The sequence below is a fragment of the Carcharodon carcharias genome, chromosome 6 (genome assembly GCF_017639515.1).
Source record: "Carcharodon carcharias isolate sCarCar2 chromosome 6, sCarCar2.pri, whole genome shotgun sequence".
NCBI classification, from domain to species: Eukaryota; Metazoa; Chordata; class Chondrichthyes; order Lamniformes; family Lamnidae; genus Carcharodon; species Carcharodon carcharias.
Genome location: NC_054472.1, coordinates 167,127,934 through 167,145,790, shown reverse-complemented (window position 1 = coordinate 167,145,790; position 17,857 = coordinate 167,127,934). Strand labels below are relative to the sequence as shown.

Below are 17,857 nucleotides of genomic sequence, written 5' to 3'. Positions count from 1 at the left end.
CATCACACTCCTGACTTATGCCTTGTAAATGGCGGACAGGATTTGGGGAGTCAGGAGGTGAGTTACTTGTTATAGAATTCCCAGCCTCTGATCTGCTCTTGTGGCCACAGTATTTATATGTCTAGTCCAGTTCAGTTTCTGATCAATGTTAACCCCAATGATGTTGATAGTGGGGGAATTCAGTGATAGTAAAGCCATTGAATGTCAAGGGCAGATGGTTAGGTTCTCTTTTTTTGGAGATAGTCATTGCCTGACACTTGTGTGGCATGAATGTTAATTGCCATTTATCAGCCCGAATGTTGTCCAGGTCTTGCTGCATTGGACATGGACTGTTTAAGTGCGTGAGGAATCACAAATGGCACTGAACTTTGTGCAATCATCAGCGAACATCCCACTTCCCGCCTAAAGATGGAGAGAAGGTCATTGATGAAACAGCTAAAGATAGTTGGGCCGTGGAGTTCCCTGAGGAGCTTCTGCAGTGATGACCCAGGACTGAGGGGATTGACCTCCAACCACCACAGCAATCTTCCGTTGTGCTAGGTATGACTCCAACCAGTGGAGAGTTTTCTCCCTGATTTCCATTGACTCCAGTTTTGCTGGGGGTCCTTGATGCCACATTCAGTGAAATGTTGCCTTGATGTCAAGAGCAGTCAATCTCGCCTCATCTCTTGAATTCAGCTCCTTTGTCCATGTCTGGAGCAAGGCTGTAATTAGGATGGAGCCTATCATGGCTGGATGATATTTGTTTATCCACTTTTCTCTCCTGTGAGCATTAGTGAAGAATAAAGTAACAAGAACAATTCCCTCCATCAATACGAGGGCAGTAGCATAGTGGTAATGTTACTAGACTAGTAATCCAGAGACCCGAACTAATGCTTAGACATGAGTTCAAACTGAATCACAGCAGTTGGGGATTTTGATTCAATTAAATAAATCTGAAACTTTAAAAAAGGTTGCCTCAATTATGGTGAGCATGAAACTACTGGATTATTGTTCCAAAACCCATCTGGTTCACTAATGTCATTCAGTGAAGGAAATCTGCCATCCTCACTCAGCCTGGCTTATGTGTGACTCCAGATCCATAGCAATGTGGCTGACTCTTAACTACCCTCTGAAATGGCCTCGCAAACCACTTGGCTGTACCCAACCACGACAGAAATTTTAAATAAACTGGGCAGATCCTTCCGCATCAACCTAGGCACCGGGTTCAAAGGCAAACCCTGTTCAGTTGACCCTACCCAGTCCTTCTCACTAACATCTGGGGATTTGTGCTGATACTGGGAGAGCAGTCCCACAGATTAGTAAAGCAACAGCCTGACACAGTCATAGTCGGAAACTCCTACACCCATCCCATGCAGGGCAGGGCTGGATTTTGCATGCCCCCCCTCCCCCCCACCGGTCGTGTTTTCGGTTGGGGGGGCGGGGGGGGGTGGTGGAGGAGGTGGGGGGACCGCATAAAATAGGGCAGGTGTCCAGCCTACCATCTTCTCACCCACCCCCCGAAGTCACCCCCATAATATGGTAGGTGGGCGGGTGCCAAAATTGAAAGACTGCCTGCCATATAAAAATAACAATTAAGGGTCAATTGAGCATGCTAACAAGCCAACTGGAGGCGATAATTTGCTGGCCGCACCATAATACAGTTGGCATGGGCAGTTGGGCGGGAGTGGGCAGGTCTTTTTAAAAAAAAAGTTTTTAAAAGGGTAGGAAGGAACACGGGTACTATCTTGTGTGTGTGGGGGGGGTGCCTTTTACACACTGGGGGCAGCCCTCCCTAAGACAGTATCCATATGACAGGAGTCAGGCTGTTTGGAAACACGGGCCTGAATATTGCCATCGGCGTATAGGGGTGGGCCTGACACGCTGACGCACAAAGTGACGCGAGATGATGTCGGGCGTGCATCCCGACGTCATCGCGTGTCATTTACATCTTTCAGTCGGTGGGCACGCGCTGGAGGCAACCGTGTGCCCACCGAACTGTCAACAGCCTATTAAAGCAATTAAAAAAAATGAATTAATGTTGTTTGCAATGCTGCCTGTCTAACCTTAAGGTTGGGCGAACAACCCAAGCGGCTTTCGTGTTTTTCAGGAAACCTCATCCACGAGCGGGATGAAGCTTCCCAAAGCTTTTATTAAGTAAATGATAAAATTTTCCTAAAGATAAAAACAGGTCCCAGCTCATGTAACACTTTCACATGAGGGGATGTGTTTAAATAATTTTATACTTTATTTATAACTAAATTTTTTAAGCAACTTAAATCTCCCTGAGGTAGCTCTGTGCCTCAGGGAGACTCCTGCGCTTTTTTGCGTGCATGGCCGCACAGGTAGCACTGAGCGCCACCGGCCGTGCGTCACGCCGGGTGGGCCTTAATTGGCCTGCTCACGTTAAATGGCGGCGCACAGCCAATCGCGGGCAGCGATCGGTTCAGCGCCCCGCCCCCGCCCAGCCTGCCCAACACAGGTAAGTTTCTGGCCATGAAAAAGTTAACAGTATTAAGTTTGAGATACACGTAAATAGGTTAGATCTAACAGTTGTATCTTTAGCTAAACTGGGGGATTGTTGAATTTCAAAGGAGAGTCAGAGGTAACAAGGAAAATGTTTGCATCTTGCAGGAGTCCATAGGTAAATAGTGGTGGGGATATTATATTTTTATTGACCCAAAAGCAAAGACAAGATGGAAACATTTTTTAAATTATTCATTCATGGGATGTGGGTGTCGCTGACTGGGCCAGCATTTATCATCCATCCCTTGAGAACTGAGTGGCATTTCAGAGGGAATTTAAGAGTCAACCACATTGCTGTGGGTATGGAGTCATATGTAGGCCAGACTAGCTAAAAATGGCAGATTTTCTTCCCTAAAGGACATTAGTGAACCAGATGGGTTTTTACGACAACCGGCAATGGTTTCATGGTCATCTTTAGACTTTTAATTCCAGATTTTTTACTGAATTCAAATGGCACCATCAGCCATGGTGGAATTTGAACCCGGGTCCCCAAAGCTTCACCCTGGGTACCTGGAGTACTAGTCCAATGACAATACCACATGAAAGGTCTTATATTTAATATATTATTTTAATATACTATATATTAAATATTAATGCCATAAAAGATCTTATATTTAGAAGGGTTTGAGTTTCAAAGGTATGTGAGAACAATGGACTGAAATGAAAGGGAAAAAGGTGTATTAAGTTATTGTGAATAGCTGTTGTGGGAGAGAGAGCAAGAAATAGCTATTGAGTTGGATAGCTGTCGATTAAGCTGGAGATGGCTGGAGATAGCTGGAACTGTTTGAGCTGCTGAGAGGTCTTGGGCTGCAGCAAGCAGAATTCCATAGCAAAGTGGCAGAGGGTGCAGGTCACGTAGTACACCTTTACTGAAGCTATAGCAGTCTGCCTTGTGTGATATTACTGGATTCCATATTTAAATATCTATAAGGGAGTGTTGCCTGGGAAGTGTTTACTTGTTGGTTTGGAAAAGTAGGGAGTTTTGGGGAATGTTTTGTAAGACTAACCATAATTGTGTAACTGTAATCTTGTGTGCTTACATTTTCTTTTTTTTAATAAGACTTTTACCTTTAATTTTTAAAAATCCAAAAGTGTTACTGGACCTCTTACTGCTGAGATCAGTACATCATCTTCTTATTAGAATACAAAAAAATAACATTGTGGTTCGTAAAGCAAGTTTCCCTCTGGGGTTTGGTTTGCGCCACAATTAACACTGGCTGTGATCATAACTATACAGCATTCTTCTTGGGACTGGTTACAGTTCTGGCAGCATCCATTACTGAGCTCTTGGTGCAGCTGGGACTGCTAGAGTCCAATTGGCCGGCAACTCCCGGGGGCTGGACTTCCTCCCCAGTGAGGGGCGGAAATCTCACTGAGTCAGCTGAGCCTGCCCACAGCATGTTATGACTCTGGGGCGGGCTTGCACGGAGCGAGTCAGCTTTCAGTGGACCTTCATTCCATGGGGGCGAGCCATTCATGTCCCCCCCTAACCCACCGCCTCTCGGCCTCAGAAAATTCAGCCCAATGCAGACAGATGGAATGAACTGATCTCGGGCTGAGCATTAGCCCAACCAGGTGGGACAGGCATGATTTGTCCTTGACAAGTATTTCCCAGGACCTGGCTGGAACTTTTCAGAGCCATGCACAACTCTTCCTTAGGCCCACAAGCTTCTGGTGAATGGATGCCTGTAAGACTGTTTGCTGCTAATTGGTATTAATTGGTAGTTACCCAGCTGGCATCACCCACACAGCTGGCTGCTTGGCTCAGGACGGTGAAACCCGAAACCTGGAGTGACACAGATGGAGGTCAAGTCTAAATTCTGAATTTAATTCTCTGGTGAACTTTATGTCATCAAAATGATTCTCGTGGGACATTTTGTCAGACAAGATAAGCTCTCCCAAATCAGGTTATGTCTTAAACAAAAACAGAATTACCTGGAAAAACTCAGCAGGTCTGGCAGCATCGGCGGAGAAGAAAAGAGTTGACGTTTCGAGTCCTCATGACCCTTCGACAGAACTTGCGTTCGAGTCCAAGAAAGAGTTGAAATATAAGCTGGTTTAAGGTGTGTGTGTGGGGGGCGGAGAGATAGAGAGACAGAGAGGTGGAGGGGGGGGGGGGGTGGGGGTGTGTGGTTGTAGGGACAAAGAAGCAGTGATAGAAGCAGATCATCAAAAGATGTCAACGACAATAGTACAATAGAACACATAGGTGTTAAAATTAAAGTTGGTGATATTATCTAAACGAATGTGCTAATTAAGAATGGATGGTAGGGCACTCAAGGTATAGCTCTAGTGGGTTTTTTTTTAATTTTAATATATAATGGGAATAGGTGGGAAAAGGAAAATCTTTATAATTTATTGGAAAAAAAAGGGAAGGGGGAAACAGAAAGGGAGTGGGGATGGGGGAGGGAGCTTACGACCTAAAGTTGTTGAATTCAATATTCAGTCCAGAAGGCTGTAAAGTCCCTAGTCGGAAGATGAGGTGTTGTTCCTCCAGTTTGCGTTGGGCTTCACTGGAACAATGCAGCAAGCCAAGGACAGACATGTGGGCAAGAGAGCAGGGTGGAGTGTTGAAATGGCAAGCGACAGGGAGGTTTGGGTCATTCTTGCGGACAGACCGCAGGTGTTCTGCAAAGTGGTCGCCCAATTTACGTTTGGTCTCTCCAATGTAGAGGAGACCACATTGGGAGCAACGGATGCAGTAGACTAAGTTGGGGGAAATGCAAGTGAAATGCTGCTTCACTTGAAAGGAGTGTTTGGGTCCTTGGACGGTGAGGAGAGAGGAAGTGAAGGGGCAGGTGTTGCATCTTTTGCGTGGGCATGGGGTGGTGCCATAGGAGGGGGTTGAGGAGTAGGGGGTGATGGAGGAGTGGACCAGGGTGTCCCGGAGGGAGAGATCCCTACGGAATGCCGATAAGGGGGGTGAAGGGAAGATGTGTTTGGTGGTGGCATCATGCTGGAGTTGGCGGAAATGGCGGAGGATGATCCTTTGAATGCGGAGGCTGGTGGGGTGATAAGTGAGGACAAGGGGGACCCTATCATGTTTCTGGGAGGGAGGAGAAGGCGTGAGGGCGGATGCGCGGGGATGGGCCGGACACGGTTGAGGGCCCTGTCAACGACCGTGGGTGGAAAACCTCGGTTAAGGAAGAAGGAGGACATGTCAGAGGAACTGTTTTTGAATGTAGCATCATCGGAACAGATGCGACGGAGGCGAAGGAATTGAGAGAATGGGATGGAGTCCTTACAGGACGCAGGGTGTGAGGAGCTGTAGTCGAGATAGCTGTGGGAGTCGGTGGGTTTGTAATGGATATTGGTGGACAGTCTATCACCAGAGATTGAGACAGAGAGGTCAAGGAAGGGAAGGGAAATGTCAGAGATGGACCACGTGAAAATGATGGAGGGGTGGAGATTGGAAGCAAAATTAATAAATTTTTCCAAGTCCTGACGAGAGCATGAAGCGGCACCGAAGTAATCATCGATGTACCGGAGAAAGAGTTGTGGAAGGGGGCCGGAGTAGGACTGCAACAAGGAATGTTCCACATACCCCATAAAGAGACAGGCATAGCTGGGGCCCATGCGGGTACCCATAGCCACACCTTTTATTTGGAGGAAGTGAGAGGAGTTGAAGGAGAAATTGTTCAGTGTGAGAACAAGTTCAACCAGACGGAGGAGAGTAGTGGTGGATGGGGATTGTTCGGGCCTCTGTTCGAGGAAGAAGCTAAGGGCCCTCAGACCATCCTGGTGGGGGGATGGAGGTGTAGAGGGATTGGACGTCCATGGTGAAGAGTAAGCGGTTGGGGCCAGGGAACTGGAAATTGCTGATGTGACGTAAGGTGTCAGAGGAATCACGGATGTAGGTGGGAAGGGACTGGACAAGGGGAGAGAGAAGGGAGTCAAGATAATGAGAAATGAGTTCTGTGGGGCAGGAGCAAGCTGAGATGATCGGTCTACCGGGATGTTCTGTTTGTGGATTTTGGGTAGGAGATAGAAGCGGGCCGTCCGAGGTTGGGCGACTATCAGGTTGGAAGCTGTGGGAGGGAAATCCCCAGAGGAGATGAGGTCAGTGACAGTCCTGGAAACAATGGCTTGATGTTCAGTGGTGGGGTCATGGTCTCCCTGGACCATGACCCCACCACTGAACATCAAGCCATTGTTTCCAGGACTGTCACTGACCTCATCTCCTCTGGGGATCTCCCTCCCACAGCTTCCAACCTGATAGTCGCCCAACCTCGGACGGCCCGCTTCTATCTCCTACCCAAAATCCACAAACAGAACTGCCCCGGTAGACCGATCGTCTCAGCTTGCTCCTGCCCCACAGAACTCATTTCTCGTTATCTTGACTCCCTTCTCTCTCCCCTTGTCCAGTCCCTTCCCACCTACATCCGTGATTCCTCTGACACCTTACGTCACCAACAATTTCCAGTTCCCTGGCCCCAACCGCTTCCTCTTCACCATGGATGTCCAATCCCTCTACACCTCCATCCCCCACCAGGATGGTCTGAGGGCCCTTAGTTTCTTCCTCGAACAGAGGCCCGAACAATCCCCATCCAACACTACTCTCCTCCGTCTGGCTGAACTTGTTCTCACACTGACCAATTTCTCCTTCAACTCCTCTCACTTCCTCCAAATAAAAGGTGTGGCTATGGGTACCCGCATGGGCCCCAGCTATGCCTGTCTCTTTATGGGGTATGTGGAACATTCCTTGTTCCAGTCCTACTCCGGCCTCCTTCCACAACTCTTTCTCCGGTACATCGATGATTACTTCGGTGCCGCTTCATGCTCTCGTCAGGACTTGGAAAAATTTATTAATTTTGCTTCCAATCTCCACCCCTCCATCATTTTCACGTGGTCCATCTCTGACACTTCCCTTCCCTTCCTTGACCTCTCTGTCTCAATCTCTGGTGATAGACTGTCCATCAATATCCATTACAAACCCACCGACTCCCACAGCTATCTCGACTACAGCTCCTCACACCCTGCGTCCTGTAAGGACTTCATCCCATTCTCTCAATTCCTTCGCCTCCGTCGCATCTGTTCCGATGATGCTACATTCAAAAACAGTTCCTCTGACATGTCCTCCTTCTTCCTTAACCGAGGTTTTCCACCCACGGTCGTTGACAGGGCCCTCAACCGTGTCCGGCCCATCCCCCGCGCATCCGCCCTCACGCCTTCTCCTCCCTCCCAGAAACATGATAGGGTCCCCCTTGTCCTCACTTATCACCCCACCAGCCTCCGCATTCAAAGGATCATCCTCCGCCATTTCCGCCAACTCCAGCATGATGCCACCACCAAACACATCTTCCCTTCACCCCCCTTATCGGCATTCCATAGGGATCGCTCCCTCCGGGACACCCTGGTCCACTCCTCCATCACCCCCTACTCCTCAACCCCCTCCTATGGCACCACCCCATGCCCACGCAAAAGATGCAACACCTGCCCCTTCACTTCCTCTCTCCTCACCGTCCAAGGACCCAAACACTCCTTTCAAGTGAAGCAGCATTTCACTTGCATTTCCCCCAACTTAGTCTACTGCATCCGTTGCTCCCAATGTGGTCTCCTCTACATTGGAGAGACCAAACGTAAACTGGGCGACCACTTTGCAGAACACCTGCGGTCTGTCCGCAAGAATGACCCAAACCTCCCTGTCGCTTGCCATTTCAACACTCCACCCTGCTCTCTTGCCCACATGTCTGTCCTAGGCTTGCTGCATTGTTCCAGTGAAGCCCAATGCAAACTGGAGGAACAACACCTCATCTTCCGACTAGGGACTTTACAGCCTTCTGGACTGAATATTGAATTCAACAACTTTAGGTCGTAAGCTCCCTCCCCCATCCCCACTCCCTTTCTGTTTCCCCCTTCCCTTTTTTTTCCAATAAATTATAAAGATTTTCCTTTTCCCACCTATTCCCATTATATATTAAAATTAAAAAAAAACCCACTAGAGCTATACCTTGAGTGCCCTACCATCCATTCTTAATTAGCACATTCGTTTAGATAATATCACCAACTTTAATTTTAACACCTATGTGTTCTATTGTACTATTGTCGTTGACATCTTTTGATGATCTGCTTCTATCACTGCTTGTTTGTCCCTACAACCACACACCCCCACCCCGCCCCCACCTCTTTGTCTCTCTATCTCTCCGCCCCCCACACACACACCTTAAACCAGCTTATATTTCAACTCTTTCTTGGACTCGAACGCAAGTTCTGTCGAAGGGTCATGAGGACTCGAAACGTCAACTCTTTTCTTCTCCGCCGATGCTGCCAGACCTGCTGAGTTTTTCCAGGTAATTCTGTTTTTGTTTTGGATTTCCAGCATCCGCAGTTTTTTTGTTCTTATCTCAGGTTATGTCTTATTCATTGTACCGAGTCCCCATGTTATGAAATCTGCCCTGCTTATATTTAATTGTTTCTTTAAAAAAACACTGAACAGCACCTCAATCTGCACCTATTGTTGTTTAATTTAATATTGCCAAAAAGCATTTTGACACACGCTTAGAATTTTATTAAGACTATTAATGGACAAATGCTTAACATATGTATGACAATCCTCTGAGTGCTATTTTAAACTAAATTATAATCTGTTTACTTTAAATTGTTTAACACATCCATGTGAACATAGCAAAAAAAGACAAAATTGTGTGAATGTGTTTAGAGTTTGTTATATTACTAAAAGCAATTTCTAGACTATAATTTCTTGAAATCTTCCAAAACTGGGGTTTTTTCATTCTTATTCACATGAAGATGTGACCCCAGATCTTACTAGTCAGAAAAAAAGACTGTCAAACACAAGCTTTAATGCTGGGTGGGTATCTGATGTAAATCAGGGAAGGACTTTGGGAAAAGCCACTAGTTTCCCATCGCTGGGAGAGTTCACCTCACTGCAGTTCCTCAGATCCCACAGCAGGGCCTCCAGGTAGGAGTGAAAAACCCAGAGGAAAGCCTTCCCAGGTCCCCTCTCAATTCCTGTGGTTGTGCTGCAGCTTGTTGAGCTGTAACTCATGTCATTGCCTCTTTAATTCAAAATCCTTAATTCTGCACCTCCCCCACCCCCACCCCGCTTCCTATTGGTTGGGGAGCCCAGAGGTGGGATGCTAATACCATTGGTCTGGGAAAGAGAGTTGGCAAAGCCCACTCACTAGGAAATCTGGCAGGAGCTAAGGGGGTAAGATTCCTCCCTGTGTGGGTGTTTCATGTCCCATTGGGGAAGGACACTGGGAACATGCACATTTTCCTGATTTCATTCCATAATTTATGTTTTTTTTTCAAATTAACCTCGAACATTGCCCTTTTCCAAAAAAATATATAAAGGTGGATCACTGCCCTTGGGGCTGATGGTGGGGGAGATACTGCAGCTATGTTTTCTGCACAATTAGAGACATTTATTTATTTTTAACAAAACTTCTTCTGGGTTGCTTACCTTTATTCAGCTCCTGGTGACAGAGAATCTTCAGATTTATGTAAATATTTGGTGACAAACAGGATAGATTGAAGACCCCGGCTGCTTTCCAATAAAGAGAGAGGGTTTTTCTTTTCCATAGTAATTTTTCTCCATTTATTGCACCTGGGTTTTTCTATTTTTCCCTTTCCCCATGATTAATGACAGTGAGATGGTAGGAAGAGTTTAATCGCCATTTCCTGCCCATAATTTTCATGTATTTGTACCTGCCTTGTGCCTAACTCAGATTAAAATACATTGCGCGCTTTATAAATTCAGTTTAGTTAGTCACCAGGGATACATGCCAGCATTTGAAAACTGTGTACGGAAGGAAGTACCTTGGTTCGGGCCAACACATTAGACTTGAATTTCCCGGTCAATACTTCCACCACATTGGTGTGTCCTCGCTCTGCAGCGACGTGTAATGGGGACCGGTCAAGCTGTAACATAGGAGGAGGCATTGGTCCGTATTAAATCAATATAAAATTCACTGCAATTCCATATTTTTGACCAAGAGCTCCTTATTGCTTTGCGTGTACTGGTTGTGTTTATTAAAGCCTTGCAGATTGATTTTTTTAATAATATATTCCCTGCAGTCTGCATTTCATTGTCCACAAGTAAATAAAATTCCATGAGGAAGGTTTTACGCCCAAATTTACTTCAACCATACAGGGAGATCTGGTTTGCCTTCAACTATTGTGTCCAATTCTGGCACCACACTTTAGGAAGCATTGGAGAGGTTGCAGAAAACATACAAAATAGGAGCAGAAGTAGGCCACTCGGCTCCTCAAGCCTGTTCCGCCTACATTCCCACCTATCCCCGATAACCTTTGATTCCCTTGACTAACAAAAATCCATCCACCTCTGCATGTTTGCCCTGGATCACATTGTTATCCAGGAGCTTCACATGCTGCACCCTTGACACATCATGTGCCCTGCCATCCTTAATGTGTTTTAATTATTTACTTAATTATATTATTCACTTATTTTTGTTGATTTTTTATATATTTTATTAACTTTACCACCAATTTGTATGCTATTTTAAACCTTAGGAAAAGAATGGACCTTAGCCACTTACCAGATACTCACCAAGCAACTGACTCCTCCCCCTGCAGTAGAAAATAGAGAAGAACCAATTCCTCCTGGGTGAGAAAGATAGAAAAAGAAAACAAACACCTCCTTCCCCATCTTCACTGAACTCCTCCCCTCTCACCAAACTTGCCTGCACTCCATTTTACGAGAATGGTTCAGGGGATGAGGGACTTCAGTTAAATGGAGAGACAGGTAAAACTGGGGCTGTGCTCCTTAGAGAAAATAAAGTCGAGAGGAGACTTGATTGAGGTGTTCAAAATCATGAAGGATTTAGAAGATAGAACAGATGAAGAGAAACTTCCTATTGGCAGAAGGGTCGAGAACCAGAGGATGCCAATTTAAGCCGATTCATGAGGTGACACGGGGAAAAACCTTTTCACGCAGTGAGTGGTTAGGATCTGGATTGCACTGCCTGGGAGTATGTGGAGGCAGGTTCAATCGAGGCATTCAAGAGGGAATTGAATAGTTATTCGGAAAAGAGAAGATTTGAAGGGCTACTGCGAAAATTTAGGGAGTGGCACTGGCAACCCAGCTCTTGCAGAGGGTTGGCATAGACAATAACCTCCTTCTGCGCCGTAACCATTCTATGATTCTATGATCATGAAATTACCCCCACTGTAGTATCCAATTGTTTTTTTAAATTGTTTTTGTCTCCTCTCTTCTATTTCACACATTTGTGTGGAGATGCATTTCTTAAAATCAGTCCTAAACAATCTTTTACTTGTTTGAACCTGTGCCCCCTCACTACATTGCTGCAGTCTGATTAAGGAACTATTCTGGATTAAATAGTCGTTCGGTAGTACAGAGCCTGAGTATTGCTGAAAAAAACACACATGACAAAGCTTTTCATCTTGTACTCATGTCCTGAAAGCTACATACATTAATACACAGGGTCATGTTCTTTGCAAACATTATTGATATGTTTGGGAACGAAAACTGGCACATCCTTGGGCTTAATATACAATTGGAGAAATTCAATAGATAGCTCAGCTGCTCTTAGCTTACCTGTAAGTTGATCTATGTTGTTGATATCCCGAATTTGGTCCTTGTTGTACCTCTGTCTCAGATATGCAAATAGTCATTTGGTAGTAGCTTCCAGTAAATGAACTTCAGTGTCAGTGTGACACTAGGTGTGTAGGCTGTACATCCGAAAGACTGGCGGATTATATCAAACAGCATGTCCCAGCTGCTGTTCACAACAGGCAAGGTACAGACCGTACCCAACCAGCCCATACTTGCAAAACTCAAAACACAGTGTCCAACATTAGATGTGATTCCATGATTGGACAGCGTTTGCTAAATAATCTTCAGTTTGCTAAGAATTATGCTGACAACCAATTTAAGATTGTCTGTTGGGCTCGCAGTGTGGCACATTTGCATGTATTGGAAGCTACATATATTGATACATAGGGACCAGCTCTTTGCAGACAGAAAGAACACATACACACTTTGTGCCTGTTTCAGCTAAACAAAATAACTGACAGCCATTTGCTGACTCATTCCTCAGGGCAATGCCTTGACTGATCAGGGTCAAGCTGCCTAGTTTAAATTTCAAACAATGCTTGGCAGTTAACTGTCAGTCACCATCACCGATGCATTCTCCATGGCAATGCCTCTATTAGTAAGAGTCCACTTGCCAACCAATTAGCACTGTCTTCACCTATAGTATGAATTATTGTTTTCCCCTTATATTGGTATTCTCGTCAAGTGTCCTGATGAGTGTAAGGTGAAAAGCTTTGACATTTCCCTTTTTCAGCAATAGTCATACTCTGGATTACCTTTTCTGCACCTTCATTAATCTAGATAGCACTCAGGTATTACCACTTGGACTTCTTTCTCCCAGGCTAAAAACATTCAAGTTTCTCCAGTTCTTCCTCACAGTTCAATAAATTTGATAATTGCTGGGCTAGGAGATGATCATGCTGGATTGTCATAAAAGTTTACTAATGTCCTTCAATGAAAGGAGCATGTCGCCCTCTTACTGTTCTCATGAATGGACCTTAAATACCAGCTCATTAATACCATCAATATCCTAAGAACATTTTTTCTAACAGTCAGAACTTACCATTTTTGTATTTCCTTTTGTTTTCTTTTTATATCATTTTGTATTTCTGAAGCTCTGAGCTTCATTTATTTGGGGCCTTTCCTTAAATCATAACGTATGCTGCTGTGTGTTTTCCGAATAGAAATCACATATGTGAAGAAAACAAGGACTTACATTTATATAGCACTATTCCTGACCTCAGAATGCTCAGTTGAGCATTTTTTGAAGTGCAGTCTCTATAGAAAATGTGGCAGACAATTTGCAGGGAGCAGGTTTCCACAATCAACAATGGGTTAATGACTAGGTAATCTCTTTTTAGTGATGTTGGTTGATGGATAATTATTGGCCAGGATGCCAGGGACTAGGAGGGGTAGCTTGCTCTTTTTCGAATGGTGCCATGGGATTTTATATGTCCAGAGGGGACTTGCTTTAACATCCCATCAAAAAAACAGCAATACCAACAGTGTAGCGCTCTCTCAGTACACAGTCCTGTACTTGGACAGAAAACATTGAATTCTTGTTTCTTATTATCATTTTAATTGATGCAAACTGAATACTAAATGTACCTTGTCTGCAATGTTTGGGTTGGCTTTGTACTGGTAGAAGAACTTCAGCATAAATTCATCTCCTTCACAGGCAGCAACATGTAAGGGAGTCTGGCCGTCATCCTGCATTGAAGAAACAAGCAAAGGTTGAAGTGAAGTAACTATGCAGTGTTGTGAAATGGCAGGTGGTATTTGCTAGGCTAACCAAATCCCAAAGGGAAACTTGGCCACGCTGACACAACGATTTTGCAATTTGTGTTTATAACGAGAAGGTTTGTGCACTGAAGTCAGAAGTAATGAGTCCACTACCACCTTTAGAAATTTTAAAGATTAATTTAAAACATTTATTAACAAACTAAAGAAAGCTTAAACAAAAAAGACTACATTTACACAGTTACATTTAGTTTTATAACAGTTCTCACAAGATTTCTACTTAACTAAACTCCCAACTACGCACACCTTTCAGGCAACACTCCAAATTGATCCTTAATCTATAAAACATCCAGCAATATTACCACAAGCACCCACTGTTGCTTTAAGGGAGGTATTTCACAGCTTCTTTCTCCATCTCACTGGACATTGAAACTCCATAGGCTTTTAACAAAACCTTGATTACTGGAGCAGCAAGCTTCTCCAGGGTGGCTAGAGGCTTTTCCCACAAGTCTGTTTCACACAATGCACCTTCCAAAATCTCACCTAACCACACCACATACAACTTTCTATCTTTCTTTAAGTATATTTTTCCCTTATGATCTGTGAATCACATTGTTTCACCCTTGCTTTGGAAGTCACTTTTCCCAGAATATAAAAATCATTAATTTTGTCATTATGGCCAGCACTTTCAGGAAAAATTAACTTAATATCTTTGCTTTACCTTGCCAGTTGTAAACATCTTATCATGTCCCTTTGGAAATCAAACAACCTCTCCATTTATCTAAAAATGCAAATTCCATTCACACTGTATCTGCTGAGACTTCATCCTACCTTATCCATCTCCATTTCAAATGCCTGTTTTACACCCAATCCCTTTTGATGCAGTCTGATTATCTGCAGTTCAATTAAACTAGGCACACACACACACAGACACACATACACATAGTCCCCATAAGTCTGCTTCAGTATCCTGCAGTAATATTGGGGAAAAAATGATATTTCCTTTACAGCAGCAAATTGCTAATTGTGTTAATGTTGGCGATATTTGAAATTTGTAATTTGTGCTTCCTGAATCAAAAGAAAAATACAGCCCCAACAAAGCAAGATGTACACCTGGATGATATTTGACTGGCAAAGCTCAAAGAATGTTTGTTGTCCCCTTTTCTGTCTTTGAAATATTTAAGTAGATGCAGAAGCCAAAGCAACCCAATTCCCACCAGTGACCATGTAAAACTTTACCAATTTTCGGGCAAAATAGGGAAATTTCTTTATGCCCCTAAAAATAACCAAACAAAAGTCCAGGAATCATTCCAACTTTAAAATACAGTTGATTTAACTTGTGAAGTACAGCATGCCATAGATGGGGCATGATTCTTAACACCTGGGCAGGAACATGAATGGGAACATGAATGTGTGCTTACCTGGTTTCATCATATCTGAATTCATTTTCCTTATGTTCCTCCACTTCAAAAGCAGTTCAACAGCTTATTATTCCAGTCTCATGTACTGGCACCAGGTCATATCACTTATGTCCATTTACAGGTATTGTTTCTGGTATAAGAAACTCCCTCCTCCATTTCACTTTTGAATTGTGTGAAGGGTAGGGAACATAAGACTAGCTTTATGAAACCCCACTAGTTGTTTCCCTGAGGCAGCACTGTTTGACACTATCCTCTATCACTGAATTATTCCTCAATCTAGCTACTGATTTATCCATTAAGTCAATGTACCTTTAGCCTTTAAAATGTCACTTGCAGAACTTTCTCAATTACGATAGCTACTACTTTAACTAATTATTTGATGTTAACATAGATTGGAGCAATTACTTATAAAACATAAGATTTTATTAATTCCATTGTGAACTTTATTATAGCTAACATTTGCCTGCAGTTTTTGAGGGCTGGGGTATTGTTCACAGTCCATGTTCAAATGCAGCAAGACCTGGTCAATATCCAGGTTTGGGATGATAAGTGGCAAGTAACATTTGCGCCACACAAGTGACAGGTAATGACCATCCCCATCAAGAGAGAATATAAACATGGCCCCATGACATTCAATGGCATTATCATCGCTGAACATACTGGGAGTTACCACTGATCAGAAACTGAACTGGACTAGCCATATGAATACTGTGGCTACAAAAGCAGGTCAGAAGCTAGGAACCTTGTGGCGAGTAACTCACTTCCTGACTCCCCAAAGCCTGTCCACCATCTACAAGATACAAGTCAGGAGTGTGATGGAATGCTCTCCGCTTCTCTGTATGAGTGCAGCTCCAACAACACTCAAGAAGCTTGACAACATCCAGGACAAAGCAGTCCACTGGACTGGCACCCCATCCACAAACATCCATTCCCTCCAGCACCGACAAACAATGGTAGCAGTGGGAACCATCTACAAGTTGCACTGCAGGAACTCACCAAGCCTCCTTAGACAGCATCTTACAAAACCACAACCGCTACCATATAGAAGGACAAGGGCAGCAGACACTTGGACCTATAAGTTCCCCTCCAAGCCACTCACCACCCTGACTTGGAAATATATTGCCGTTCCTTCACTGTCGCTGGGTCAAAATCCTGGAACTCTCTCCCTTACAGCACCGTGGGTGTATCTAAACCACATGGACTGCAGCGATTCAAGAAGGCAGCTCACCACCACCTTCTCAAGGGCAATTAGGTATAGACAATAAATGCTGGCCTAGCCAGCGAACCCACATTCCATGAATGAATAAAGCAAAAATTAAACACATATGTTATTTTCTCATTTTCCAAGTATCTACCTGGTTTACCACTCAAAGTGTCTTTACGCTCCGCTCCCACAATTAACATTTGGATCTATCCAAGGCAGGAAAGTTCAGGACAAAGCTTGATAGATTTCTAGATACTAATGACATCAAGGAATATGGGGATAGCATGGGAAAATGGCATTGAGGTAGACAATCAGCCATGATCTAGCTGACTGGTGGAGCAGGCTCGATGGGCTGAATGGCCTACTCCTGCCCCTATGCTGCTATCTACAATCTATCTTGCTGTTAATTTCTGCCTCTCATTTCAATTATCCTCAACTGACATTTGTACAACTCGAGTCATCACAGCTCCTTTTTATATGTAAAATATCTCAGCTTTGCCTTTAAGTTAGCTGTAAGTTCTTAATTCAGCCATTATTTTTTTTAACCAGTATTCTCCTTGTGTTGAAAGCTTATACTGTTTGGGATCCATCTGCCATGTCTGAGCTGAAGACTCCCCAAACTGTGGAAGGAGGTTTTGATGCTCAGGCGGAAACATGGAATGCATACCTTCAGTCTCTCAGACAAGCTACCATGAAGTTTGAAGGACGCTCTAATAGGATACCATAGGCCAACTCTCTGCAAGAGCATGTTGGCTAGCTCCATTCTCTGGCCCTTCTACTGTAGCCCTACAATTCTTTTCTCTTCAGTTGCTTATCCAATTTCCCTTTGAAAGCCACAATTGATTCTGCCTCCATTGCAAGCTTGGCCCTGGTGAGACAGCCCCACTTACTTTCAAGTCCAACTTCCGTGACTGCTGCAGTTCCAGCAGTGGCCACTGCTCCCAGTGATGCTGCTGGGGCTGATGAGCTTCCATCTCTGATTGGCTGGTAGCTCTTGGACATAGGATATCCTGCCTCAGGGGTTAGAATCCATGACCTTGGGCAACTAATTGCCTGAACAACGTGAAATAGCGTCATTGTTTCCAAGCTAATTGAATGTGGACTCACCCCTGACTTTTAAGCCAGGGGACAGATCCACCATCTTCTCGGGTCTCTGGCTTATTAGTCCAGGCCTCTGGATTGCTAGTCCAGTAATATAAGCAGGAACTCGGTTCCTGTACCCCTTATGGAATTATACCCTGCTAATTTATATTGCCTCTCCTCATTATTCATACCAAGATATATCACTTCGCACTTTTCTACATTATATTTCTGCCACCTATCTGCCTTGACTTGGAAAAGTCTTACCAACATATAGGAAAAACAGAAAAAAAATCTTTTGTCAGTGATCAAAGATGATGCCTGTTTACTGAACTAATTCAGTAGGGTGTGACTGATAACAAAATCTTATGA

General features: G+C 44.2%; 1 protein-coding gene across 1 annotated transcript in view; it reads right to left on the bottom strand.

The window, feature by feature from the left end:
• Positions 1–17,857, bottom strand: part of trpn1 (transient receptor potential cation channel, subfamily N, member 1) — a 326,508-nt gene that overhangs the window by 148,632 nt on the left and 160,019 nt on the right. Inside the window, exons 8-9 of the mRNA XM_041189307.1 lie at positions 13,649–13,750; positions 10,285–10,386 (exon numbers count right to left, since the gene is read on the bottom strand). Of these exons, the coding sequence (XP_041045241.1) occupies positions 10,285–10,386; positions 13,649–13,750 (204 nt within the window). The remainder of the gene's footprint in view (positions 1–10,284; positions 10,387–13,648; positions 13,751–17,857) is intronic.